General features: G+C 37.0%; 1 protein-coding gene and 1 long non-coding RNA gene across 2 annotated transcripts in view; one reads left to right on the top strand and one right to left on the bottom strand.

The window, feature by feature from the left end:
- The window catches only part of LOC134653614 (uncharacterized), a 356,188-nt gene extending 335,359 nt beyond the window's left edge, over window positions 1–20,829 (top strand). Inside the window, exon 2 of the long non-coding RNA XR_010097270.1 lies at window positions 20,513–20,829. This is a non-coding gene — a long non-coding RNA (uncharacterized LOC134653614). The remainder of the gene's footprint in view (window positions 1–20,512) is intronic.
- LOC134653568 (rho GTPase-activating protein gacJ-like) lies at window positions 1,354–23,439 on the bottom strand. The gene is made up of 2 exons (XM_063508957.1): window positions 23,368–23,439; window positions 1,354–3,186 (listed from the first exon to the last, which is right to left on the bottom strand). The coding sequence occupies exon 2, from the start codon at window positions 3,181–3,183 to the stop codon at window positions 1,822–1,824; it is 1,362 nt and encodes a 453-aa protein (XP_063365027.1). The 5' UTR covers window positions 3,184–3,186; window positions 23,368–23,439; the 3' UTR covers window positions 1,354–1,821.
- Between the last annotated feature and the right edge of the window lie 383 nt (window positions 23,440–23,822).

Here is a 23,822-nt window from a genome sequence, read left to right as displayed (position 1 = left end):
TGTGTTGTGTAGGTACTTCCGTATCCCGTCGGCTTCTAAGGCACAATCGAAATATGTAGAAATTCCAGTAATATTACGTGCCACATGAAGAAACAAGTGATATTACGTGACACGTGTAGTAGATACAAGCACAGACAATACATCCTCTAGACTGAGCATAGTACCGCTACCCCCTCTCCACTTATACGGTAGTTTTACTCCATCTTCGAGTCAATCCCGTGCCGTGATTGGTCCGTGTCTGTGAACGGACCAATCACGGCACGGGATGCGCTCACCGCTCACCTCGTCCCCCCGCACCCCCGTATTTTTGGCAGCATCGGTTTTACGAAATAATTGCTCTAAACTCCGTCTAAAGGATTCCTAGTCTATGGATACAAGTAACTAGGGGTAAGAAGATACTACTGAGTGATTGTAACATTTTGATTGATGGATTCCATCAGGGCAGCCGCCGAATATTAGCTGATAAAATATGACGTGATAAAATTATCAATATTTGTCTCACACTGTTTTTTTTTAAATATTATGTTTGTATGTGTTATTATTTTTTTGCAAACAACTAAGACTGTTTTGCTTTTAATAAGTAACTCTTTTCAAATTTGACAAGAATTAGCGCAAAAAGCAAACGGTATTTAGGCACTTATCGGGAAAAAAAGAAAGACATATCTTTAGGTAAGTGCATTTTTGTACACGTCGTATTAGGTCGCGCCACGGTAATACATATCAATATATCTACTTAATCAAAATTGACAACTGACAGCGAGTGACATACCTACCTACCTATCTAATAACGACATTTGAATGTTTAGGATGAATAAAATTGTCGAGGGATGGAGAGTCGAGTCTTGTGTCTATGGTTTGTTATTACACCAATTTGTCGAGTATTTCATTAATGAATATTCATAGTCATTATCTTGTCATTCTAGATGTGCAGGGAGCATAAAAATGTGTATCAGACGTTACAAAAAGGATGAAGCGCTGATTTTGCTCTTGACAATAAAGATTACAGAAACTATTATTATGTCATATAGATTTATGTCAGTAAAGAAAAAATACCACAGTACTGAAGTTCCAAAAGATTTTAACCCGAGCGTACGTACTTACAAGTTTATCTACGCGAGAGTTAAGTTTATCACTCATAAGGTGACATAACGTGCACACATCACACTTTATGTCAGTCGTTGGCAGCAACGGGTACTAACATTTTAGGAGAAAACTTTTTGACGTAACACGTAAAGACTATTCCGAACAAGAGATTTTGGTACAAAATAAAACAAAGTTTTATTAAATACTTATAATACCTAATAAAAAATATTTCATACATTACTTGCAAATGTGTGAAAATGGCGTTATCTACAATTAATTGGTTGTAATGTAACGACGACATGAATTTGCGATTTAACTTTCGATTTGGTTCATCAGCGTTAGTTATTCACATAGTTTTCTTTCCATCACCGCTTTACGCTGCAACTTATCTCGAACGCACTCATTTAATCCAGCAGTGGACACCATTCTAGTGAATATTGTCGTAAGTATTTCAGAATCGTGGTACCAATTAGAAAACTGGAATACTTGCACTAATTATGAGCATAATTTGAGGGTTTTTCAAGCGCGACAAGACCATCTGGTTCTATTCTTATATAAACTATAACCATTATGGTTAGATAACTTCCAACTACTCCCAAGTCGTAATTAACTCAGAACAACTTTTTAATGTCGAAATATAAATTATACAAACTCATCCCCCATCCGGCTACACTACTACTAATACCCTTGCTAATTAAAACCACAGACTAGAACTCAGTATTACAATTCGCGAACTAATCACGGCACGCTGACGGGGAGGAACATTTGCGGATCTCCCAGTTTCGGTTCGAAACGAATGTTCACTTTTGTATCCCCGTCGCCCACTTCCAGGAAACTGTTCCAGTCAGCCATCCAGTAGAAACCGTTTTTTCTTGGCGGCGGGAGTTCGGAGTCCCCTGGCTTCTCAGGGGCAGCGCCGCCAAACGACTCTTCCAAGTCAGATATCGATGCACCCGAATCTGTATCTGCTGAAGACGCTGCATTATCTGACACTCCTGAATCGTTTTTTAGATCAGTAGCAGCAGTCGTCGGGGCTTCTGCGTCCTCTGTGCTATTCGCCTGCCTTTTACTCTGTTCACTTCCAAGAACCGTCTTCGTGTCTTCGACTGGGCTGGGTCCTTGGCCTAACGGTATCACCTTAATTGAATCATAATCAAAGGGCTCGAGAAGTGGCAGCGGATCACTATTAGAAGATTTCGTTTTGCGAGTCTTCGGCATGTCTAGAGGCAGATCAACTTTCTGGGATTCAGATGTATCTAACTCAAAGAGTGGTTCTGGAAGCAATGGTTCGTATAAATAATTGCTTAGAGCCTGATTTCTAGTGGTGGCTGATGAATTGAATTCTGTACTGGGCGATATTAGATCGTAAGATAGTAAAATATTCTCTGGAAGTTGAACTGTTCCATCTACGATTTTTGCTGGAGGCAAGGGTTTGAATCCATCAAGAGGCAGTAAGAAATGATCATTCCCTGAACTACTTTTTATTCCATGGGAGTCAAGGAACGCTTGTAATTCAGCAGGAAAATCTTGTATATTTTCCAATGCCAAATCATGATTATTCTTTAAAGTCTGCTCAAGTTTTTTATTTTTGAGAACTTTGGGGTTAGGTTTTGGAGTCGTTTTCGGGAGGGCTACGACTTCTGTCCTGGGAGGTCTAGTATATAGCTCCTGTAAAGACGAACCGTCTCTCGGCGTATATGGTAATACGACAGTAAGGGTTGGTTGGGCTTTGGTTGTACTTTCGACTGTAGTTTTAGTCGGGCCTGCAGCTAACACATAGCTTTCCCTTTCATCTGGTACAAGATTGTCTTTGAAATCCGGTGTTGGAGTTGTCGGCACAGGATTTATTTCATTTTCTGTTGAACTCGGAGTTGTTGTCGTTGATTTTTCTGTACTAGTTTGCTCACTAGAAGTTGAGGTGCTCTTAGCGTCTTCAGCCCTGATGTCGTTGAGAAGTTCTAGGATCTCTTGCCTCGTGAGGCGCGGAAGCTGTGCGTTGGCCTGCAGGATGCTCTGTACTTGCAGAACTGTCTTCTCCACGTCCACGGCGGGACGCGCAGCGATCGCCACTATGCTGGTTATTAACAAAAGCAGCTTCATTATCTGGAACAAATGAAAAAATAGTTAGTCATTTATTCGCACAAAGTGATGTTACATACTTTGTTAGTGTAAAACGTTACACAATAAGACTGGCTCTATGCTACGAACTGCAAGGTCTCTTACTCTATAGGTCAATTAATATGCCAATGCATGAGAAACATCCTTGGAAGAATATGCAACGTTATATTGTACGGAATAAACTAGTATGTAATATTTTTACTGGCTTATGTCATTAATGTCAACCATAGGACATTATTTGTAAGAATATTATCTTATTCCTTCAACTCAATTTTTCTCCAGTAGATATCTAGTTTTGATAGACTCACGAAACTTCTTATTAGCCTAACATTAACCAACTAATTAAAACATTTCAATAATAATGCTGACTTCAACAGGAACGTCAAATGACCCGAATGGTGACTCACAACGGAACTTACCGACTATCATGCCGAAATCTTAACTTAGTTAACAACTTCATTAGCAAGTCCCGAACGTCTGACACAACATTGTACCAAGTTATATCAGAAACTATTGATAAGTCGAAGTAGTTCCTTCATGAGGTTGCCCCGGTAATTTAATGTCGGGTAACAGACGGTGTTGGTTTTGCTCAACAGTCTTAGGATGTACTTTTAACTTGTAACAAACGTATGTGTAAAGACACATACGTTTGTTACAAGTTAAAAGTCTGAAAGCAAAGCAAGTTTGAAAGCAAAAGCTCCTACAATTACCAAAGTTTCGTGGAATAGAATAGAAGTTCTGACTGGTTTGTCAATGTTACATAATTAATTAATTATTGTTGTTAGTAGTGAGGACGAATAGAGAGAATATTGAAAATGGGGTTCTAAGTTTAAAGGGTTCTAACCAATTTTAATTTAACATAGGAGCACAATCTCATTTCGTTTTATAACTTTATTTCCACACTGTTCTAATCAGTGATTACATTATTTTATAGTAACTCACTGTGACTCGTGAATTTTCTTTTGTAAAGTGAGTTTGGCGAATATAAACTGCTGATGAAAAAAAGTTATGTGAAGTTTCTTTTAAGACAAAAGTTATTTACTTTTACAAGATTATAATTCCCTTGTTCATAAAACTTAGCAAACCTTTGTTAAGTTAATTATATTTATGTATTTACTTTATTTAGATAATGTTGTCCCTTTCTAACAAACATATAATAATACCTACCTATGTCAAAATAACAGAGAAGGACAAACGATTTTCAGGGGCTTGTTAGACTTGATCAGCGCTTATGAATAAGTAAATGGTGGTATTAGATGCTTATCGGTCAAGATGCAAGCAACATTTTTTTTTTTCACTTTTATTAGACACAATGGCGAAGGGAAAATAATGTGTCAAAATAAATGATTGTCAAATAGGTCACTCGAGACTTTAACGTGTTCGTGACTGTAAGCGTAAAGTCACGTAATGTTCATGCCTCATTAGGATTCCGCTGGGCGATGAGCAAGGTTATTCCCACGTAATATTTTTACGATTGAGGCATAGTACGATAGGCTGACTTATTATCGTAGCCTACTCAGCCACAGACGCGGCCAGGCAGCCAGTATAAGTGAGAACTACAAAAGTACCAAGTAGTAAGGTAAAAAAAAAGCAGTAGTAAGGAAGTAAATAGAAGTAAACGAATGACAGTAAGTATTTATAACTATGGTCTACAAGTTCAATAAGTGCGTAATTTAGTATTTTTTGGTTTTTCCAGAACTGTATCTCTCATTTATGGAAATTTTAGGTTGTAGAATTGAGTCAGTCAAATAGTAGTTGCACCTAAACAACCGTACAGTCGGGTAGTTATACTATATTTATTTAGATGTTAGTTATTAATGTTTATTTAACTCAGTAAAAGATTGAAAAACGATTGGTGCCCTTACATTATGCTAAATTTACACACAGGTATTTTTTTATTCAATTTACATAAAGATATTTTAACAAATACACATGGGATAACATATTTAGGTAGCTTATTTTACTCGGAGCAAGAGACACAGTATGAGGTTTCCCTACAAGTATATTTTTGTCTTGCACCAGTGGTCTGCTTACCCCATTGAACCTAAATATTGTTTGTTACGAAGCAAGAGATCAAGCTACAGTGGATACTGGATATATCACCCATTTCCTGTAAACACTAGCTGGGATTTTGCTAGCGTAATCTGGAGGTCATAAAATATTGATGATGAAATATAACACTACAACGGCAGTGTTGGGAGATATATGAAGCCTGGCTTTGTAAAGAAAACAATATTGTGAAGGCCCTACCACAAAATATAGTCGGTCAAACCAATTTGTCAGCCAGTAAGAAACGGGAAAACCATACTCATCCTTTTCTTTTGGGTGCTAGTACTAGTGTAAGACAAAGATAGTATGATTCTCTCTGTCTATGTTTGAAATGAGACGTCCTTTGACAAACTATAGATACTAAGGTCGATACGGGTAAGTGTGGCATACATCGGCGTGATGAAATAGGCGCCATTTCACTCTAATTTTTACGGGAGTACCTAATTCAAAACTCTCAACACTCTATGTATACTTAGCATTGAATAATTTTACGGTTTAGACTTGCTTGTTTTTAGTCACTCGCGCGACATGTGACAATTAGTGAGTCTAGGCTTCTAGACCATAAATTTATTCCATGTTACGATGTCTCACAACAGTTTAAATTCGACACTATACTTAAGTAAGAGTAGGTAGGTACCTATTTTTATTTTTTGCGGATTTTTCCTACCTAAAGCCTACCTAAGATAAGATATTTAAGCCAGGTATTGAGCACCTGTGACAGCTGAAGGGATAAGCAGGGTCGAGGCCTTAATTCAGCTTGAGTGTGATAAAATTCAAATCTAATTCCAATTCAATCTGATAGCTATACGTCGCTCAGGCACATATGTATATAAGTGCGCGTTAGAAGGAACGGGTGCAACAATATATAACGTAGAATATTTTTGTGAATTGACCTTAGAACCGTAGGTGGACACGTTGACAGCTTATTTAACCGCCTTCTAAAAAGCCAGGTTGTTAAAAGAATGACAGTATTTTACTTAATAAAGCAGTATTCAGTTTTACTGGTATTTATGGTACAATATGACAAAAGGTTCCTATATGAAACAACGTATTACCTAATGCCCGCAATATAAATAACACACTGTATATATAAATACTATCAACACTCGGTTTGATTGTTTTCAAACTTCATTACCTATTCATAAAACTCATCGTACTTATTCATAAAGTTCGCTCAATAGATAATCGGATGGCAAATTTGACATACCCGCCTCGACCTCTCTCGCAACAGTTTTCTTTATACAGAAAGATTACCAATAATACACTTTCCCAAACCTGTAGGTCATATTGAATAACCTTTATTAGAAAACATCTACGTCTGATCAGCCTGAAGAAATATAGTGTGTCAAAGGACTGTCTCATTTCAAACATAAGAGAGAATCATACTATCTTTCTCTTACACTAGTACTAGAACCCAAATGAAAAAGACGAGTATAGTTTTTATTTTCCTATTTACTGACAAATTGGTTTGACCAACTATATATTACGACCGTAAATTCATACAGCCACGGAAAATTGTTGCCATTTTATTTACTGTCTAAACTCTAAAGTACCTAAAGTACACTTTTATAACCGATTAGCAAAAGAGTTAAGTAAGTTTCTAAGAAGGTTGAATTAATTATAATTTATGAATATGAATAAAAAAAACTGTATTTAAAATACTGAATAATTGAACTTAAAAAAAGGGCTATAGGAGTATTTTTTCCAATTGCTTTTTAGCGTACCAAATTCACAGATTTTCAATAGGTATTTAATTTCACCTTTATTTACGCTAGCTTACTATTTACTTAAATATTAACATTTTAACTGCTATCGGATCTAATTCGTATCAATACAGCACGAAAAACATTTCAATTACTTTTTACGTTTCTACATATCTTTATTTGTAATAATAATAACGAAGTGTCTTCAAAGCAGTTATGATGTAATTCAGTTTTTATGTCACTGTATGTAATGTTAAATGTACGACATAACTTGAAATGAGTGTCAAATTTACGACAAACAGTTAGGAGAGACGTATAAAGACAAAGACGTGGGACGGATATGAAGTTATGATGGATAAAATAATTCGCGTGGAAATACCTGCAATTGACAATTTCTGGAAGTTCAGCCAAGTGATAATCATAGTAAACAGTTCCGTGAGACGTAGACATATTAAATAGCAAACTAGTCACTCACGTATTTTAACTACTCGACATGTTTCGCTCCATATCGAGTAGCTTCAACGGGAGTCGCCACCGTCATCTGTGTCGAACAATCGGCCGCGAGGAGCTGCAGCCCGCAGCGTTTTAAGCGTGAAGAGGTAACAGACAGACAGACACACTTTCGCATTTATAATATTAGTATGGATATAGTCCACTAAAAATATCCGCACAATAAAATCTGCCAATTTACCCCTCCAAGTCCTAGGCATTTTTACCGTACAGGGTATATTCATATGGACGAGACATTCATCACAATTACCGGTGTATTCACAGGGTGTAGTGGCGCGGAATGGAGGCCTGTAACACATCGTATCTCATATTTATGGCCTTTTACTATTTATTGTCAGGAAAGGAGTCGTTCTGCGTGATTCTGCGCTTTTTAATGTGGCCATGGGAAATAAAAGGCCAATGACGTATACGGGCATAGTTATTTCAGGTTTGCTATAAATCTATACATATAATAAAGCTGAAGAGGGTCGAAAGTCTGTACATGGAAGATATTCGAAAAAAAGTTGGTTGGGGATACTTAGAATCGATAACAGAACACGTTCCAACAGTTTTTAGAATTTTTGTCTGTTTGTCTGTTTATCTGTTTATCTGTTTATCTGTTTGTCTGTTTATTTGACCGCGCATCACGTGAAAACGGCTGAACGGATTTTGATGCAAACTTTACTAATCTGTCAAGAAACTCCCAGGCCCTATTTTAGGCTAGAAAAATTCAACCCCTAAAAGGGGGGGTGGCCACTACACTCAATTAAGTTATGTTTGCACCTGAATCTTATGGCGCTAACTTAAGAAAGTGGTGCACACTTTTTTTTTGTGAATGTACTTTGTAAAAAAAACAACATTTTTCTTAGTCAATGTCAAACGTCTTTGCAAATACATATTAAATCACATTTATAGACGGGTCTATCGCGGGTTTATTGACAATAATTAACATTATGTGAAGTGGGTGGTTTGAAAATATGATGTCTACCCCAAACTTTTTCATACACTTTTCGTCGGGTAGTTGCACAAATCTCTGTTTTGACATTTTGTTGGGACATCAGTTAGCCGCGACCATGACCAGTGAAACCTGTGTCGAAACGTCGGTAAATAAAGGTAATAAAATAAATTTCGAGATAGGTCTATAAATGTGAGTTAATATGTGTTCGAAACGCGAAAGTTTTTAAATAGGTATTAAGTAATTGTAAATGTCAAACAATTTGGGACTTGCATTTTAAACGCGTTACCATACCTATCCGAAAAAAACTAATTTTTCGCGAAATACTCGCAACGTATTGAGGTTACAAGGTAGCACGGTCTCAGGAATCTGAGGAAGAATCGGAGACGTTCACGCAGTGCGAAGAACGGTTGACCGCTCAGCGGATTCGCACGACAGACGCGCTCGACGGTAAGTACTGCGGTGCATCAGCGGGTACTGGAGAGCCCAGCACACACATTAACCTACATTAATACTATTGTTCTGGGTTTAAGCACTGACAGCCTGGACGCTTCGGGCCTTCCTCCCTACGCGGAGCTCGGCCTTGGGCCTTCGCACTTAGACAGTTATACTATTGTTCTGTGATTAAGCACTGACATCCAGGACGCTTCGGGCCTTCGGCCCTACGCGGAGCTCGGCCTTCGGCTTTCGCATTAGATATCCACACCAAAATTCAACCATTGCGGCGGTGTCCCTGACATAGCCTCTCTCAATTTTTTCTATCAAAAAAATTCGCGCTCGCTACGCTCGCGTTTTTAATTTTTAAGGTTAAGCCTACTTTGATAAAGGTGGCATTCTGGGCACCCTACCGAGCGACTACTACTACGACTGACACTTCGGGCCTTCGGCTCTAAGCGGAGCTCGGCCTTCGGCTTTCGCATTTAGACACTGATACCATTGTTCTGTGATTAAGCACTGGCATCCTGGACGCTTCGGGCCTTCGGCCCTACATGGCTCGGCCTTCGGCTTTCGCATTAGATATCCACACCAAAATTTCACGTAAAACCACTGCGACTATGTCCCTGACATAGCCTCTCTAATTTTTTTTCTATCAAAAAAAATTCGCGCTCGCTACGCTCGCGTTTTTAATACAATTTTAAAGGTTAAGCCTAATCTGATAAAGATGGCATTCTGGGCACCCTGCCGAGCGACTACTACTACGACTTAAGCACTGACATCCTGGACGCTTCGGGCCTTTGGCCCTACGCGGAGCTCGGCCTTCGGCTTTCGCATTAGATATCCACACCAAAATTTCACGTAAACCACTGCGGCTATGTCCCTGACATAGCCTCTCTAATTTTTTTTCTATCAAAAAAAATTCGCGCTCGCTACGCTCGCGTTTTTAATACGATTTTAAAGGTTAAGCCTAATTTGATAAAGGTGGCATTCTGGGCACCCTATCGAGCGACTACTACTACGACTTAAACACACATCCTGGACGCTTCGGGCCTTTGGCCCTACGCGGAGCTCGGCCTTCGGCCTTCGCATTTAGACACTGATACTATTGTTCTGTGCTTAAGTACTGACAGCCTGGACGCTTCGGGCCTTCGGCCCTACATGGAGCTCGGCCTTCGGCTTTCGCATTAGATATCCACACCAACGTTTCACGTAAACCATTGCGGCTGTGTCCCTGACAACATTACTCCCATCTCTCAATTTTTTTTCTATCAAAAAAAATTCGCGCTCGCTGCGCTCGCGTTTTTAATACGATTTTAAGGGTTAAGCCCTACTTTAATAAAGATGGCATTCTGGGCACCCTACCAAGCGACTACGACTTAGGCCAATTTATAATTAAACATTTTTTTACACTGTTAAAAGTAATCCCCGGTACATACATATATGTAGATATTTAGTTGTGCATACATAAACATAACTGTAAATAAAGTGTAAATACTCGGCCTCAAGTTTTTGATATTTATAATATTCTCCTTTCCTGTAATCTTACTTCTAACTAATATAATATTAGACCTAAATTCGAAAGTTTGTTAGGAAGTATGGATTTCTATGTGTATAAATCTTAATTTTTCATGCTCAGAATGATTTGACTGGAGGACAGAATTGGATGATATTTGCTATGGACATGTTTTGGATAGGTACACTCAAGAACGTAAAAATACAAAAGTAGTACTGTATTGTCCGTTATACACCTTTTTTTTTTAAGCTACGCAAATGTAACAGTACGAGTAGGTATAGCATTTACATGTTGCTACATTCTGCAATAGTTAGTATTTGTTACATCAGTACATCAGTATTTAGTACATCAGTCAAAGAATTTAATTTCAGTACTTCAAAATTACCTTGACGCGCTCTTATTCTCTTAACATTAAAGTCGCGTCAAGATCATTTTGAACACCTCGCCCGCTTAGCAACTATTGCTGCTGACTGTACCTAAACTAGGTTCAGATTTTATTAGCTTCTTAATGTTTCGTTCCTTTTAGTAGTTAGGTATTATTATTGCTTTGAGTAGTTTTATTAATGCACTTGCTGAAATCGATGAAACAGAAAACGCTATAACCGTTTACGAAATAACTGACACGGTTCACTTAAAACAGTGTTTAGAACCTACATTCCGACGGAAGCCGAAACCCTCTTCGTAAATAATTTATAACCAAAATTAACTCCAACGAATTCTTCCACACCACATAATGTATCAGATATTAGCTAATCATAATTGCAAAGTTCTTTGATAAGTAGGGGATTCCGGGAAACTCAAGAATCACAGACTTAATCAATATAACAATAAATATACAATCAAAGTTAAGCTCTCATTTTAAAACGACTAGCTGAAATGACATGAAACTTGGCATGGACATTCAAGTAACATTTATGTACATGTCTGTTACTAGTTTTGTAATACACAAAGAAAATAGAGTAGGTAAGTAAACTTTTTCTTACAAAACTACATTCGGTTAAAAATTTCTTAGTAACGAATATGCGCTAACATAGCGTCGCTAGGTCGCTACGTATTTGAGATAATTATACCCCACCCATGATATACACCCATGATTTGGAATGGTCCTTTGTGTTTAACTATACTCTGTCACACACCCACACCACACGCATTTTATCAGTAGAAAAAGCAAATTTAAAAAATGTAGGCGCGAAGGGTTGATATCCCATAGAAATTTTAAATTTCGCGCCTTTTTCTACTGACAGAGTGGGTGTGCACGAGGGTAAATTAGAATTTATTTTAAAACAAGCAGTATACAAAAAATAATAAAAACACTTCAAATAAAAATTACAAACTAAAATTAAAAACTAAATCGCCGTCTATTGGCAGCGTTCCTAGAAGGCTGGCAGCATTGCCACGTTGTATGGCAATGCTGATCCGCTGTGCTAGATATGACCTGGCTTAAAGGTCTCGTAACCAGGCCATAAAATCCAAAAAAATACTAGATATGACCCAGCCCTCTGGTCACGCGTCAATTCCACTAACCTGCGGCTACATTCGGTGAAAACCCTGTGAGCGCTTTCCCCCCGAAAGATTCGTACAAATTATTACGGCCTTATTCATAACCGTCTGCTAAGTTAATCAGCTGGTGATCGTCGTTTGTCCCTCTCTATAGCATACCGAAAGATAGGGACAAGCGACGATCATCAACTAATTAAGTTAGCAGCCGTTTATGAATAACGCCATTGTGTTTCGTGATCTACATATTGAATGCATCGACAAACTATTTTGTATGTGCCAGTCGCTTTCGGGTAGAAAAACATTGTGAGCATTTTATAGGGTGTCCCAAAAGTGCGTTTAAAATGGATTGGATTACAAATCAATATAACACCTATCGCCGACATATCACATCGCGTTACATAAAAGGGCTTTCCAACTAATCACGTTTAATCCGTAGCTAGGTATATTAATGGTTCGCGAATTAACCACTAATTATGCATATTACCGTCTATCGGACACCTAATATGCAATTAATGTATTTCCTGCTTATGTCACCCAATATTAGCAATATTACCACAATAGTATGAGAGAGCTCCCATGCTTATAATTGATATATCCAAAATGTGAAAGCGTAAACTGAGAACAATTTAAAAAAACCGGCCAAGTGCGAGTCGGACTCGCGTTCCAAGCACATTTCTAATAGGTTTCCCTGACATCTATAGGTAAATAAATGTGTTGTGTATTTTTTTTGACCCAGTAGTTTCGGAGATAAAGGGGGGGTAAATAAGATCAGTAAGATGTCATTCTGATATCAGGGTACGTTCGAATTTGCCTGTACATCTAGAACTGATCTGTGACAGTACAAAACGCAATAATGAAATTGTAAAGTTCAACTGGCAGTTTCCAATTTCATGTTGTCGTGTATGTTAGCCGTGGCCGTGCATAACTATTGGATTTCTGAGGTATTGTACAGAAATATCTAGAATCTAGTTAGACTTAGCCTTTTGATGCGGCGAGATCGAAGTTAGCGAGTTAAAAATTACAAACTTGCGCCAAACTTGTTCACCATACTCAAATACAGACATATATTAGAAGAAGTAGATAGATCATTGATAGAATCAAACGTTACTTAGCGGAAATCCATAAGAATATTAATTAAGTATTAAGGAATTACATATTATACCTTACATTCGTTTCCGATATCCGATATCATAGACTAGGAATCCTCTAGACGGAGTTTAGACCAATTATTTCATGAAACCGATGCTGCCAAAAATACTGGAGTGCGGGGGACGAGGTGAGCGAGTCCCGTGCCGTGATTGGTCCGTTCAAAGACACGGACGTCACACAAAGACACTTTGACTCGAAAATGGAGTAAAATTACCGTATATTTGTGGCAGAGGGGGTAGCGCTACTATGCTCAGTCTGGAGGATGTCTTGTCTGTGTCCGATATCGAATCAAGCAATGTGAAAACGGTCTAACGTTAGAATAGTATTTGTAGTAGGTGTAATAAAATTGTTGAAAAATAAACATTTATGCTGTACATTTCTGGTATATAATCTCGTAAAGATCTTGTAAAAAGATGCGTATAAAACACAAAATAACTAACACCCCCATGTCTTTCCCCCTAACCGCAACCTTAACTCATCAACGACGGTGGACAGTCTTTGCAATAAACGGTGCGGACGATTGGTAAGTACTAAAAGAATATCACACCTAATTTCAATATCATGGTAGGTACATGAGACGTCTAAAGTAATACATGTCTGCGAATAGGAAGCTTATTATATGTTTGAAAAGAAAACGAGTGTATAACCAAGTTGTGCGAGCCTTGCATTTATTCCGTACTTCCTTTAACGTCTGCTGTGATATTTATTTTGTACCGGAACTCGAAGCTCCAAGGAAGCATGTAAGTTATGAACACGTTTTATAAGTGAAACTTGTTAGGTAATACTTATCTGCTCTACGCAATACGGTGGTGTTATGACTTGTGGCCGATCCGAAGTTTAAAATCGGAACTTATGTATTATTGTTAACTACACATTAGTACACAACTTCGCGCGCACTATTTAATAAGTGCAAGCGAGATGCCTTATGACACGACTCGAAGTTGATTTCGCGCGTAGCGTTAAGAGCCCATCAACGTGCACACTAGCGCCACTGCTAAATAATCGTGATTATTTCAATTTAACGAAAGCTATTTAAAAAAGGGGGCTGCTACATACTGTATCATGTATTAAAGTACCTTTTGAATACATCAAACTAGTTTCTATGTTGCTGTATTCGTCAATCTATGAACTCAAAACAAAAACGGCCGTTTTAACTTTGGACACATAGATTGACGAATCCAGCAAGTCCAGCAACATAGAAACTAGTTTGATGTATTCAAAAGGTACTTTAATACAAGATACAGTACGTAGCAGCCCCCTTTTTAAAATATATTTCGTTAAATTTAAATAATCACGATTATTAAGCAGTGGCGCTAGTGTGCACGTTGATGGGCTCTTAAGCGCGAGCGGTCGTAACATATCAATATCAAAAGAATAACATATTTTGAATTTGTCGCCAAGCGATAACTCATAATGTGATTAAGGGAGATATCATAGAGCCCCGTGAACGTAAGCTGCCGCTCCGTTGCTCTAAGGTAGCTTCGGATGTCAACTTCAGCTGCGTTACTATCGCAGCGTCGTTGTTCCCGCCGCTGTATCTGTCAATTTCCTTGATAAAATGAGTGAAGATCCGCGATTATGAAGTTTATTCCGTCACTCATTTTATCAAGGAAATTGACAGATACCTACTGCGGCGACAACAATGACGCTGCGACAGTATTGCAGTTGCAGTTGACATCCGAATCTCCTTTATTCGAAGATAAAGAGTAAGCTGACAATTGAAGGGATGTTTACAAAACCAACATAACTGACTACACTGGTTGACACCTGAAACGATTAACAATGTTCTTAAAAAAGTGTCAAACGCTCTAAGCAATTATGTTGTTTTTGTAAACTTCCCTTCAATTAGGAAAGTTCGAATTAAAAAAAATCATTGAGAGAGTTCAAAACTAGATAAACAATTTTAATACGAAAGCTGCTCCAGTCTAGGACGTGTTATGACCTAGATCGGAACCTAGTGTAGTGCGACTAACTTGCCTTATACAGAACTTACTGCAAGTCTCTTCAGCTTTCTAGGGTAATAATGTTTCGATGTGCTTTTAAAACTGCTTTCTTCTCTTTATTCTGTGAAAATGTGTCAGGTATACACTGCGATGGGGTTATTTCTTTTATTTGTACTCTAGCCGCCACATTCAATTTTGATATGTTGAAATAAAATTAAGCGTCTTATCTATAGGCCACTAGTTCCCTGAAATAAAGTTTTTCATTTCATTTCAATTTTCATTTTATTAATTATAAGCTGTTAGCTATTGTCCACTTATACACACAATTATAACTACCTAGCTTTGTTTTTAAAATTGTGTGTTTGTGACCGGGATCAGATAATTTTATATTGTTTTGTAGAGCGTCAAACCAACAATTATGATAATCATCGTTGATCAAATCAAACTAACAACTGTTACGTGCCGTAATTTTCTGTACGGAAGCTCACCACTCACTTCTATCTTATCTTATGTTATGTGCATCTATGTCTCTATATATCATTTATCTATCTCATATGTATAAGGTATGGAAAGGGGGGTTCGGCGCGATCGTCCACTTTCGTCTAAGTTAAGTTCCGACTGTTCGGAGATTTTAGCAAATAAATTGCAAAACTGATAACGATTTCGATCCAAAAGATCAAAGACCGCGCTTTAGCGCCACAAAAACGAATTCAAAAGTAAATGCAGTAAATACGTACTGATTAAATCACAGCTACTACCTTCTTCTTTTGAGTTTTGAGCTAATCGAAAGTGAAAGGAAGCCTCGTCTTGCGTGAGAATGTTCGAACAATATATGCTTACAGTATCGATAAATACCGTGACCAATGCGGCTTCTGTGTGACAAGTGTATCTAATTAGCATAGGGGACGAGCCATGTACGGTGACATCAGATATTGTCGAGTTGGTGGTCGAGAGATATTATACAACGTTGTGTAATATAAAATAAAAGTGAAGTTCGCATTGAAGTGCTGTTAAAATATCGGAGATAAAGTCAGATATCTCAATTTTAATTGAAAATCTTTTACTAGGAGTATATGGTCACGGTCGATATAGTCGCGCAGTAATGACAATATAAAGTGTATCTTTACTCATAATTATCGCGCAGTAAATACCGAAAGTGATCGTATATTTCGTAATAATTGCAACGCTAGCAGAGTCTTCCATCTTAACTTACTTGTACAAAAATATAACAATTAATGAACACCCTTAGTTATATACAGGTTGTAAATTTAGTCACCTTCAATAATTTACGGGGTGAATACGAGTAATTATGTGCATAATCCTATCATTGCTTTTTAGGGTTCCGTACCCAAAGGGTAAAAAGTTAAAAACGGGACCCTATTACTAAGACTCCGCTGTCTGTCCGTCCGTCCGTCCGTCTGTCATCAGGCTGTATCTCACGAACCGTGATAGCTAGACAGTTAAAATTTTCACAGATGATGTATTTCTGTTGCCGCTATAACAACAAATACTAAAAACAGAATAAAATAAAGATTTAAGTGGGGCTCCCATACAAAAACGTGATTTTTGACCGAAGTTAAGCAACGTCGGGCGGAGTCAGTACCTACTTGGATGGGTGACCGTTTTTTGCTTGTTTTGCTCTATTTTTTGTTGATGGTGCGGAACCCTCCGTGCGCGAGTCCGACTCGCACTTGGCCGCTTTTTATGTAACATGACATTGCTCCACTTGTAATGTAATGAATATGTAACTAATGTGCTTATTTACCATGTCTGCCTTGAACGTGTTAAAAATACACTCTAGTGCAATGATAACGAATCACCGCTATGGCTATTAAATAAAAACGATCCATTTAAATAAAATTGATCTTAAATGTTAGAAGTAATTACTAATTACAAAAGAACAGGTTGTAATATGTGATTAGCAGTATGTGATATTATTTGTGCAATTAATTGGTCCACAAGCAAATATTGAAATAAGTTTAAACATCATAAATATCTACAGGTTCATTTTTAACTAATTTGAAAATAAATTTAATTAATAAAGAAAGCCCAATAAGCTCAACAGATATAAAATGCGCGTTAAATTGACAGTTGTCAGTATCATGATAATATTGATAATTTAACTTTTAACGTTTACCATTATTTTCAATTGTAATTCACAGGCGATACACAAAATAGGCAAGTAGTCTGTTTTAGATTAAATTAAAGAGTTTCTAACCTTATTTCACTAGTTGTATATATTTTTCCAAGTCCATCGAAAGCGTAACGTAAAATGAGACATTGGTATTCACTGTAACGCTTCACTGTGCATGCACGTATTAGCTTCGAGCCAAGTTTGATGACTTTGTCGAACTAGATTTATGTCATAATCGTACTGAATGGGGAAGGTATACTGCCGTGCTTAGAGGTAGTGTTGGTAGAATCTAGTCTACTCATTTTTACGAGGCTTTTTTTAAAGTGCAGCCGATACAAAAAATCGAAGTAGGTATGTCAAAAAATCGCATACCTATATGTAATTGGTATTGGAAGCACTTGTGAGGATATTTGTTTACTTTTTAGTTCCAGAAAAAATCCCATTTTTACCATATGCTCCATACATATTTTTCGAGAAAAAATATAAATTATATTTTCGACGAAATCTACTTAAGTATGTATATTCATTATGGGATATCATTATAGCTAAATATAGCTCTTTCAATAAAAAAAAGCGGCCAAGTGCGAGTCGGACTCGCCCATGAAGGGTTCCGTATTTAGGCGATTTTAGACGTATAAAAAAAAACTACTTACTAGATCTCGTTCAAACCAATTTTCGGTGGAAGTTTACATGGTAATGTACATCATATATTTTTTTTAGTTTTATCATTCTCTTATTTTAGAAGTTACAGGGGGGGGGACACACATTTTACCACTTTGGAAGTGTCTCTCGCGCAAACTATTCAGTTTAGAAAAAAATGATATTAGAAACCTCAATATCATTTTTGAAGACCTATCCATAGATACCCCACACGTATGGGTTTGATGAAAAAAAAATTTTTGAGTTTCAGTTCGAAGTATGGGGAACCCCAAAAATTTATTGTTTTTTTTTCTATTTTTGTGTGAAAATCTTAATGCGGTTTACAGAATACATCTACTTACCAAGTTTCAACAGTATAGTTCTTGTAGTTTCGGAGAAAAGTGGCTGTGACATACGGACGGACAGACAGACGGACAGACGGACAGACGGACAGACAGACAGACAGACATGACGAATCTATAAGGGTTCCGTTTTTTGCCATTTGGCTACGGAACCCTAAAAACTAACACAAGTACAAATTGGTTGGTCTCTTTCTGCCTATAATTTAAGAATTATTAAATTAACGCAACAAATTTACCATAAAGTGATTTAATCAGAATATATATATATTAATGACAATATTAATTATCAGTTAAGGGATAAATAAATTGGTCAATCCGAAATTCCTTCCAATGTTGAAAAAGGAATAAATAAATTGATTCGCCCTGACCAGCAAAATTGATAAAAGCGGCATTCTGATTTTTTAAATGTTTTTGATATTGATATGATACGATCGCTCGCTGAAAGTCGAAGATCGAAATTTAGTTATCTGCCTCTATTTCACTCTTGCATATTCGAGCTATAGAAAGGCAGGAAAGAAATTGTTCACGCACTGCGAGTCGTGTTATAGTCGTATCATAATAATATCAAAATTTTAACAGATTTTAAAAACAGTGCACCGTGCACCGCTCAGGGTCATTTGTTTTAATGTATTAATTAATCATACAGCTCATTAATAATTAATTAACATAATATTGCCCATTTAACAAGCAGTCATAATGGTTTGCTAATGACAAATTAAATGTGGAAAAACCGCATTGTTATTTCACGGAGTAGTTTAACCTGCAGATACTCGTATTTTCAATCTTGAATCCGTCTACTCTACACCGACTTTGCGGTTTGTGACAAAGTGTGGCTTTGCCACTATAAGTTATATTTTCATAGCAACGGAAGGTAGGATAGTACAGTCGCCATCAGATATATCGGAGCGGCCAAGGTGCTGACAAATATCTGAACAAGCACTCTAACGCCTTGACAATAGAGGCGTGTTCAGATATTTGTCAGCACCTTGGCCGCTCCATTATATCTGATGGCGACTATACCGAGCTTATGAAATTTGTTTCCCACCGAAAAATGCAGTTCATTTCCACCTTCGACTAGAGTCTGACCAAGGTAACTCTGCATAGCTTTTGCAATGACAATATGTGGAAAAGTCGTCATTAATTTCAAATTTCTATGAAAATATAATTTATAGTGGCATTTTGTTTTATTCAAATCGGAGCAAAGTAATCTTAGACGGACTCTACCTTACCTTATGGATTTCGAATATTTCGATTCAAAATATAGACGCCATCAGTAACGACCCTGACTTAATAAACAAAAGTAAAAACATCATACTCCTCAATCACATGCTAATCATAAAAAAATCCATACACCGTATTTCCGTTAGGTTAAGGATGAAAATCGCAAGACAACAGCAATAGGATGCCACGGTTGACCAATCGAATGACAAATCTCGAGAATTGCTCAAAGAATTCTTGAAACATGTTGCAACAATAGGTCATATATTGTTCAATGTGTGTTTGTTAACAGAGCCTTGGTAATACTAATTTTAGTATTGTTGAGAACTAATAAGGCTTTTTAACGTTCTGCTTACCTGAGTCAATTTTTGGAGTTCACTTCTTAAGAATCGATTGTTATATACTGGGGTATGAAATTTTATGGGAAGTAAAATCAAACGCTACGTTACGTTATGTTTCGTGCAACTTATCTTGGGCATCCCAAAAAACAATGAAACTATAATGCGGTAGACCCGTTTGTGTAAATAAATATCCTCCTAAGGCCCAACGAAAAATTGAGTATGTAGTCAGTACGGCCCGTAGTCCTACCAGTAGTACTATTGTTTTATACTCATTCAGACCCAAGTACTTAGAAGACTTTTTTTAATGTTATAGTACTTATATATACAGCACCTTGTACAGCACTTTGTTTTTTTTTACGAACTTGTTAAAGGGCTCATAGACAAAACAAATCAGTCCTTTAGAAGTTCGTACACGCCAATTTCGATAAGCGCGAAATTTGATGACAAAATGATTGGTTTTCTACATGGACCTAGAATATTACGGACGGACTGTCACCTAAGACAAACTGTGACACTGCAATGGCGGACGGTTTGAATGTGTGCGTGTAGACGAGTGTTACCATGTAACACAAATTCTCCCCTAATGGTGAAACAATTATTTTTAATATCGTCCTTGTTTTCAAATAAAAAAAATAGGACAGTTTTACGTTAGACAATAAAAAAGGTGTGTACGTATCTGATTTTATAGGTCTTGAAAATGCGCAATATTGCACAATTACTTTGTGCAAACATTATTTTCAATACCTAATGATATTTAGCATCGTAATGAAATCAGTTCGTCATGTTTTTTAGGGTTCCGTAGCCAAATGGCAAAAAACGGAACCCTTATAGATTCGTCATGTCTGTCTGTCTGTCCGTCTGTCCGCCGTATGTCACAGTCACTTTTCTCCGAAACTATAAGAACTATACTGTCGAAACTTGGTAAGTAGATGTATTCTGTGAACCGCATTAAGATTTTCACACAAAAATAGAAAAAAAAACAATAAATTTTTGGGGTTCCCCATACTTAGAACTGAAACTCAAAATTTTTTTTTTCATCTGACCCATACGTGTGGGGTATCTATGGATAGGTCTTTAAAAATGATATTGAGGTTTCTAATATCATTTTTTTCTAAACTGAATAGTTTGCGCGAGAGACACTTCCAAAGTGGTAAAATGTGTCCCCCCCCCCCCTGTAACTTCTAAAATAACAGAATGATAAAACTAAAAAAAATATATGATGTACATTACCATGTAAACTTCCACCGAAAATTGGTTTGAACGAGATCTAGTAAGTAGTTTTTTTTAATACGTCATAAATCGCCTAAATACGGAACCCTTCATGGGCGAGTCCGACTCGCACTTGGCCGCTTTTTTAATTTACTTATACATTTAACTTGAAACATATCTGGTTTTCAACAAACAAATTATAATACATAACAAACAAACGTTAAGTATAGCTCCTTAGTATCGGGAAATTAACATACCGACCAAGTTTGAAATGCACAATCAATAATTTAACCATTTACCTAAAAAATAAATAAAAAGTCATTTATTGTCGCAAAACACAGTAACAAAATAAAACAAACAAGGAAACAGAAAAAAGACACAATAAGCACATAAGTACATAATGATTTAATAAGAAGGGTATCAATTACCCTACTTTCGGGAAATTACCCTATTCATGTTACTGGTCACACTCCTGTTTTGCAGTTTGATAATTTATAAACAACAAATTATCGTGATTTTACGTACTAATTGATAAACTTAAGTATGAAAAGTTATTCCGTGACTTTTTTTCTTTCGATCGGTACAATTCTAGCAGGATTTAACTACGCATGCCGGATATTTTATATTTTTCTTCGACATGTTTACTTCAATGACGTTTCGATTCGTCTGACGGCAAACTGGTGGATGTGGGCTGTCAATGTGTGTGTGTCACGCGTAAATACTTAGAAACTGGTGGATGTTGGAATCACAGTTGTATTGTAAGCGAAACTCTGTCCGTAATATTATAGGTTCATGGTTTTCTATTAAGTCCTACCGGTAGGACCGTGGTACGCTATGACTATACACAATTGTTGAAGGAGCTGGGTCTGAATAACAAAGTTAATAAGTACTATGGGTACAATATACCTACCCCTCATACCTATTGTAACCTCAGGAGGTTACAATATACCTACACACAAACACATAATACTCAAGACTAAAAATTCAAGTGAGTGAAACCGTTGTCGTTTAAATACCTACACACACTTTGCACGCATAGTGCCGTGCCATTAAAATATTGTACGAAAATTCGAATACATTTCTAGTATATGTTACAAAAACACAAAGAAGAGTTTTTAGGGCATCAGTAATACTAAAATTCAACGTTTAAATTCGAATTCGTGCCCTGTCGAAAATTAAGTCAATTACGTGAAAACATGTCCGCGGCGATCTGTCAAATTATTCGCCCTGTTTTGAAATAACACGTCATATCACATCATATCACGATGATGTGGGCTTGACACTATCTACAATAATGATGAGATGTATATTAACCATAGATGGTAGGATCCTAATAGATGTGCTATAATCGTGTGTCTGTGAGGGACAAAACATACGCAATGCGACACTATGATTGGTCGAATTTATTTGTTGCCCACCATAATCCATACTAAATTTACGGTGGAGAATAAAAAAATGTGAGCTACTCCTACTGAAAGATATAGTGTCATTCTATGTAATGGAACTTGCTAACTACTTATGTAAACAAAAGTCACTAGTAAATTCATCAATTCTGAAAGTTGCAATATGGCGGTTTGTTTACATAGTTAGCAAGTTCCATAGAAATGACACTTTACATATGACTATCCCGTTCGGTCATTTCCCCCCACCCCTCATACCTGATCCAGTTATACTAGATTCATGATATTGACAGTGTAGTGATGACACTATTGACAAATGATTGACAATGAAACGACATGACAATCAAAATTGGAATGAACCAGGAATGAACGAAAAGACAAAACTATGGCCTATTAAAAATTGAATATAGTGCATGGACAGCAAACGTTTTTTTATAATTTTGTACATAATTAATTTTATACCTGATTATATGTAACTACCTACCACATAACCTTAGCGACATAAAATAAAAACACCTTCATACATTTTCACTTCCACACACAAATACATAAAATAAGTCTGTATCATGGGACACCAATAAATAGATAGTGACACAGTATAGTGACACTGTCCATTTTTGCCTGTAGGGTAAATTGCCCATTAAGAAACGTACAAAATAAATATACACTACATAGGTAAGGCTTGTTTTATTTTTTTATAGTATGCTTAACTCGTTCGCTTCTTTCCTGTAGACATCGCAAAGTTAAGGGAATCTAAAGCAAATTTTTGCCCTGCACGCTTACAAAGGGGATATTATTATTTTCTTTCAATAATTGACTCAAATAAGAGAAACGGGATATTTTAGTAGGTACCAGAGTCGTTAACTGTTATTATTTTGTCCACAAAAGTTTTTCTAAAATGTGTTCAAGTCGTATTGCTTGTTATTTAACACCTTTATTGTACAACATGAATGCATGAATGAACTTGAATCTTGAAAAGATACAATAGACTTTTTTTTTGGTTCCAAAACAAAAGACAGTTCTAAATTCTAACCAATATAATCTGTGGCTTTTTAACCACATGAATTCACACATTTCTAACACACACTGACACACAGTAAATATAAAACAGTAGCGCGACCTACCGTAACCGTCGCGCCGTTCACTCCACGCCGCGGTGACCTCAGTACTGCTTGCCACCTCCACTGCAGTGGTGGGACAATCCTATGTATACCATTAAATGCATCTACTAATTGACGTTTTTTGTGCCTGGTGGGAAAGGGTCATTGATGCCAAAAGACATAAGCAACTTCGAAGCCGTATATGGGTTGTTGATCTTTGAGAACCCTGAATACTCTGTTTTGTAGAACCCCATGTCATTGCGTAAAAGAAACACCTCAGGATACCTCCTACAGAACTACCGTTCATTCTACATCTTGCTCATTCTTGGAAGAAATGAGCGCCGTAACCGATGGTTACTAACCATATACAGCGTGAGCTAGAAAATGGGTACCCACTGACTGATGGAAATGGCTTGGAAAATCTGGAAGTATGAGAGCTTATGTACTGACTCGTAAATTCTAAGCACATAATTATCATA

This window comes from Cydia amplana, chromosome 13 (assembly GCF_948474715.1).
Source record: "Cydia amplana chromosome 13, ilCydAmpl1.1, whole genome shotgun sequence".
Lineage (NCBI taxonomy): Eukaryota > Metazoa > Arthropoda > Insecta > Lepidoptera > Tortricidae > Cydia > Cydia amplana.
This window is presented reverse-complemented; position numbering and strand designations above follow the sequence as displayed.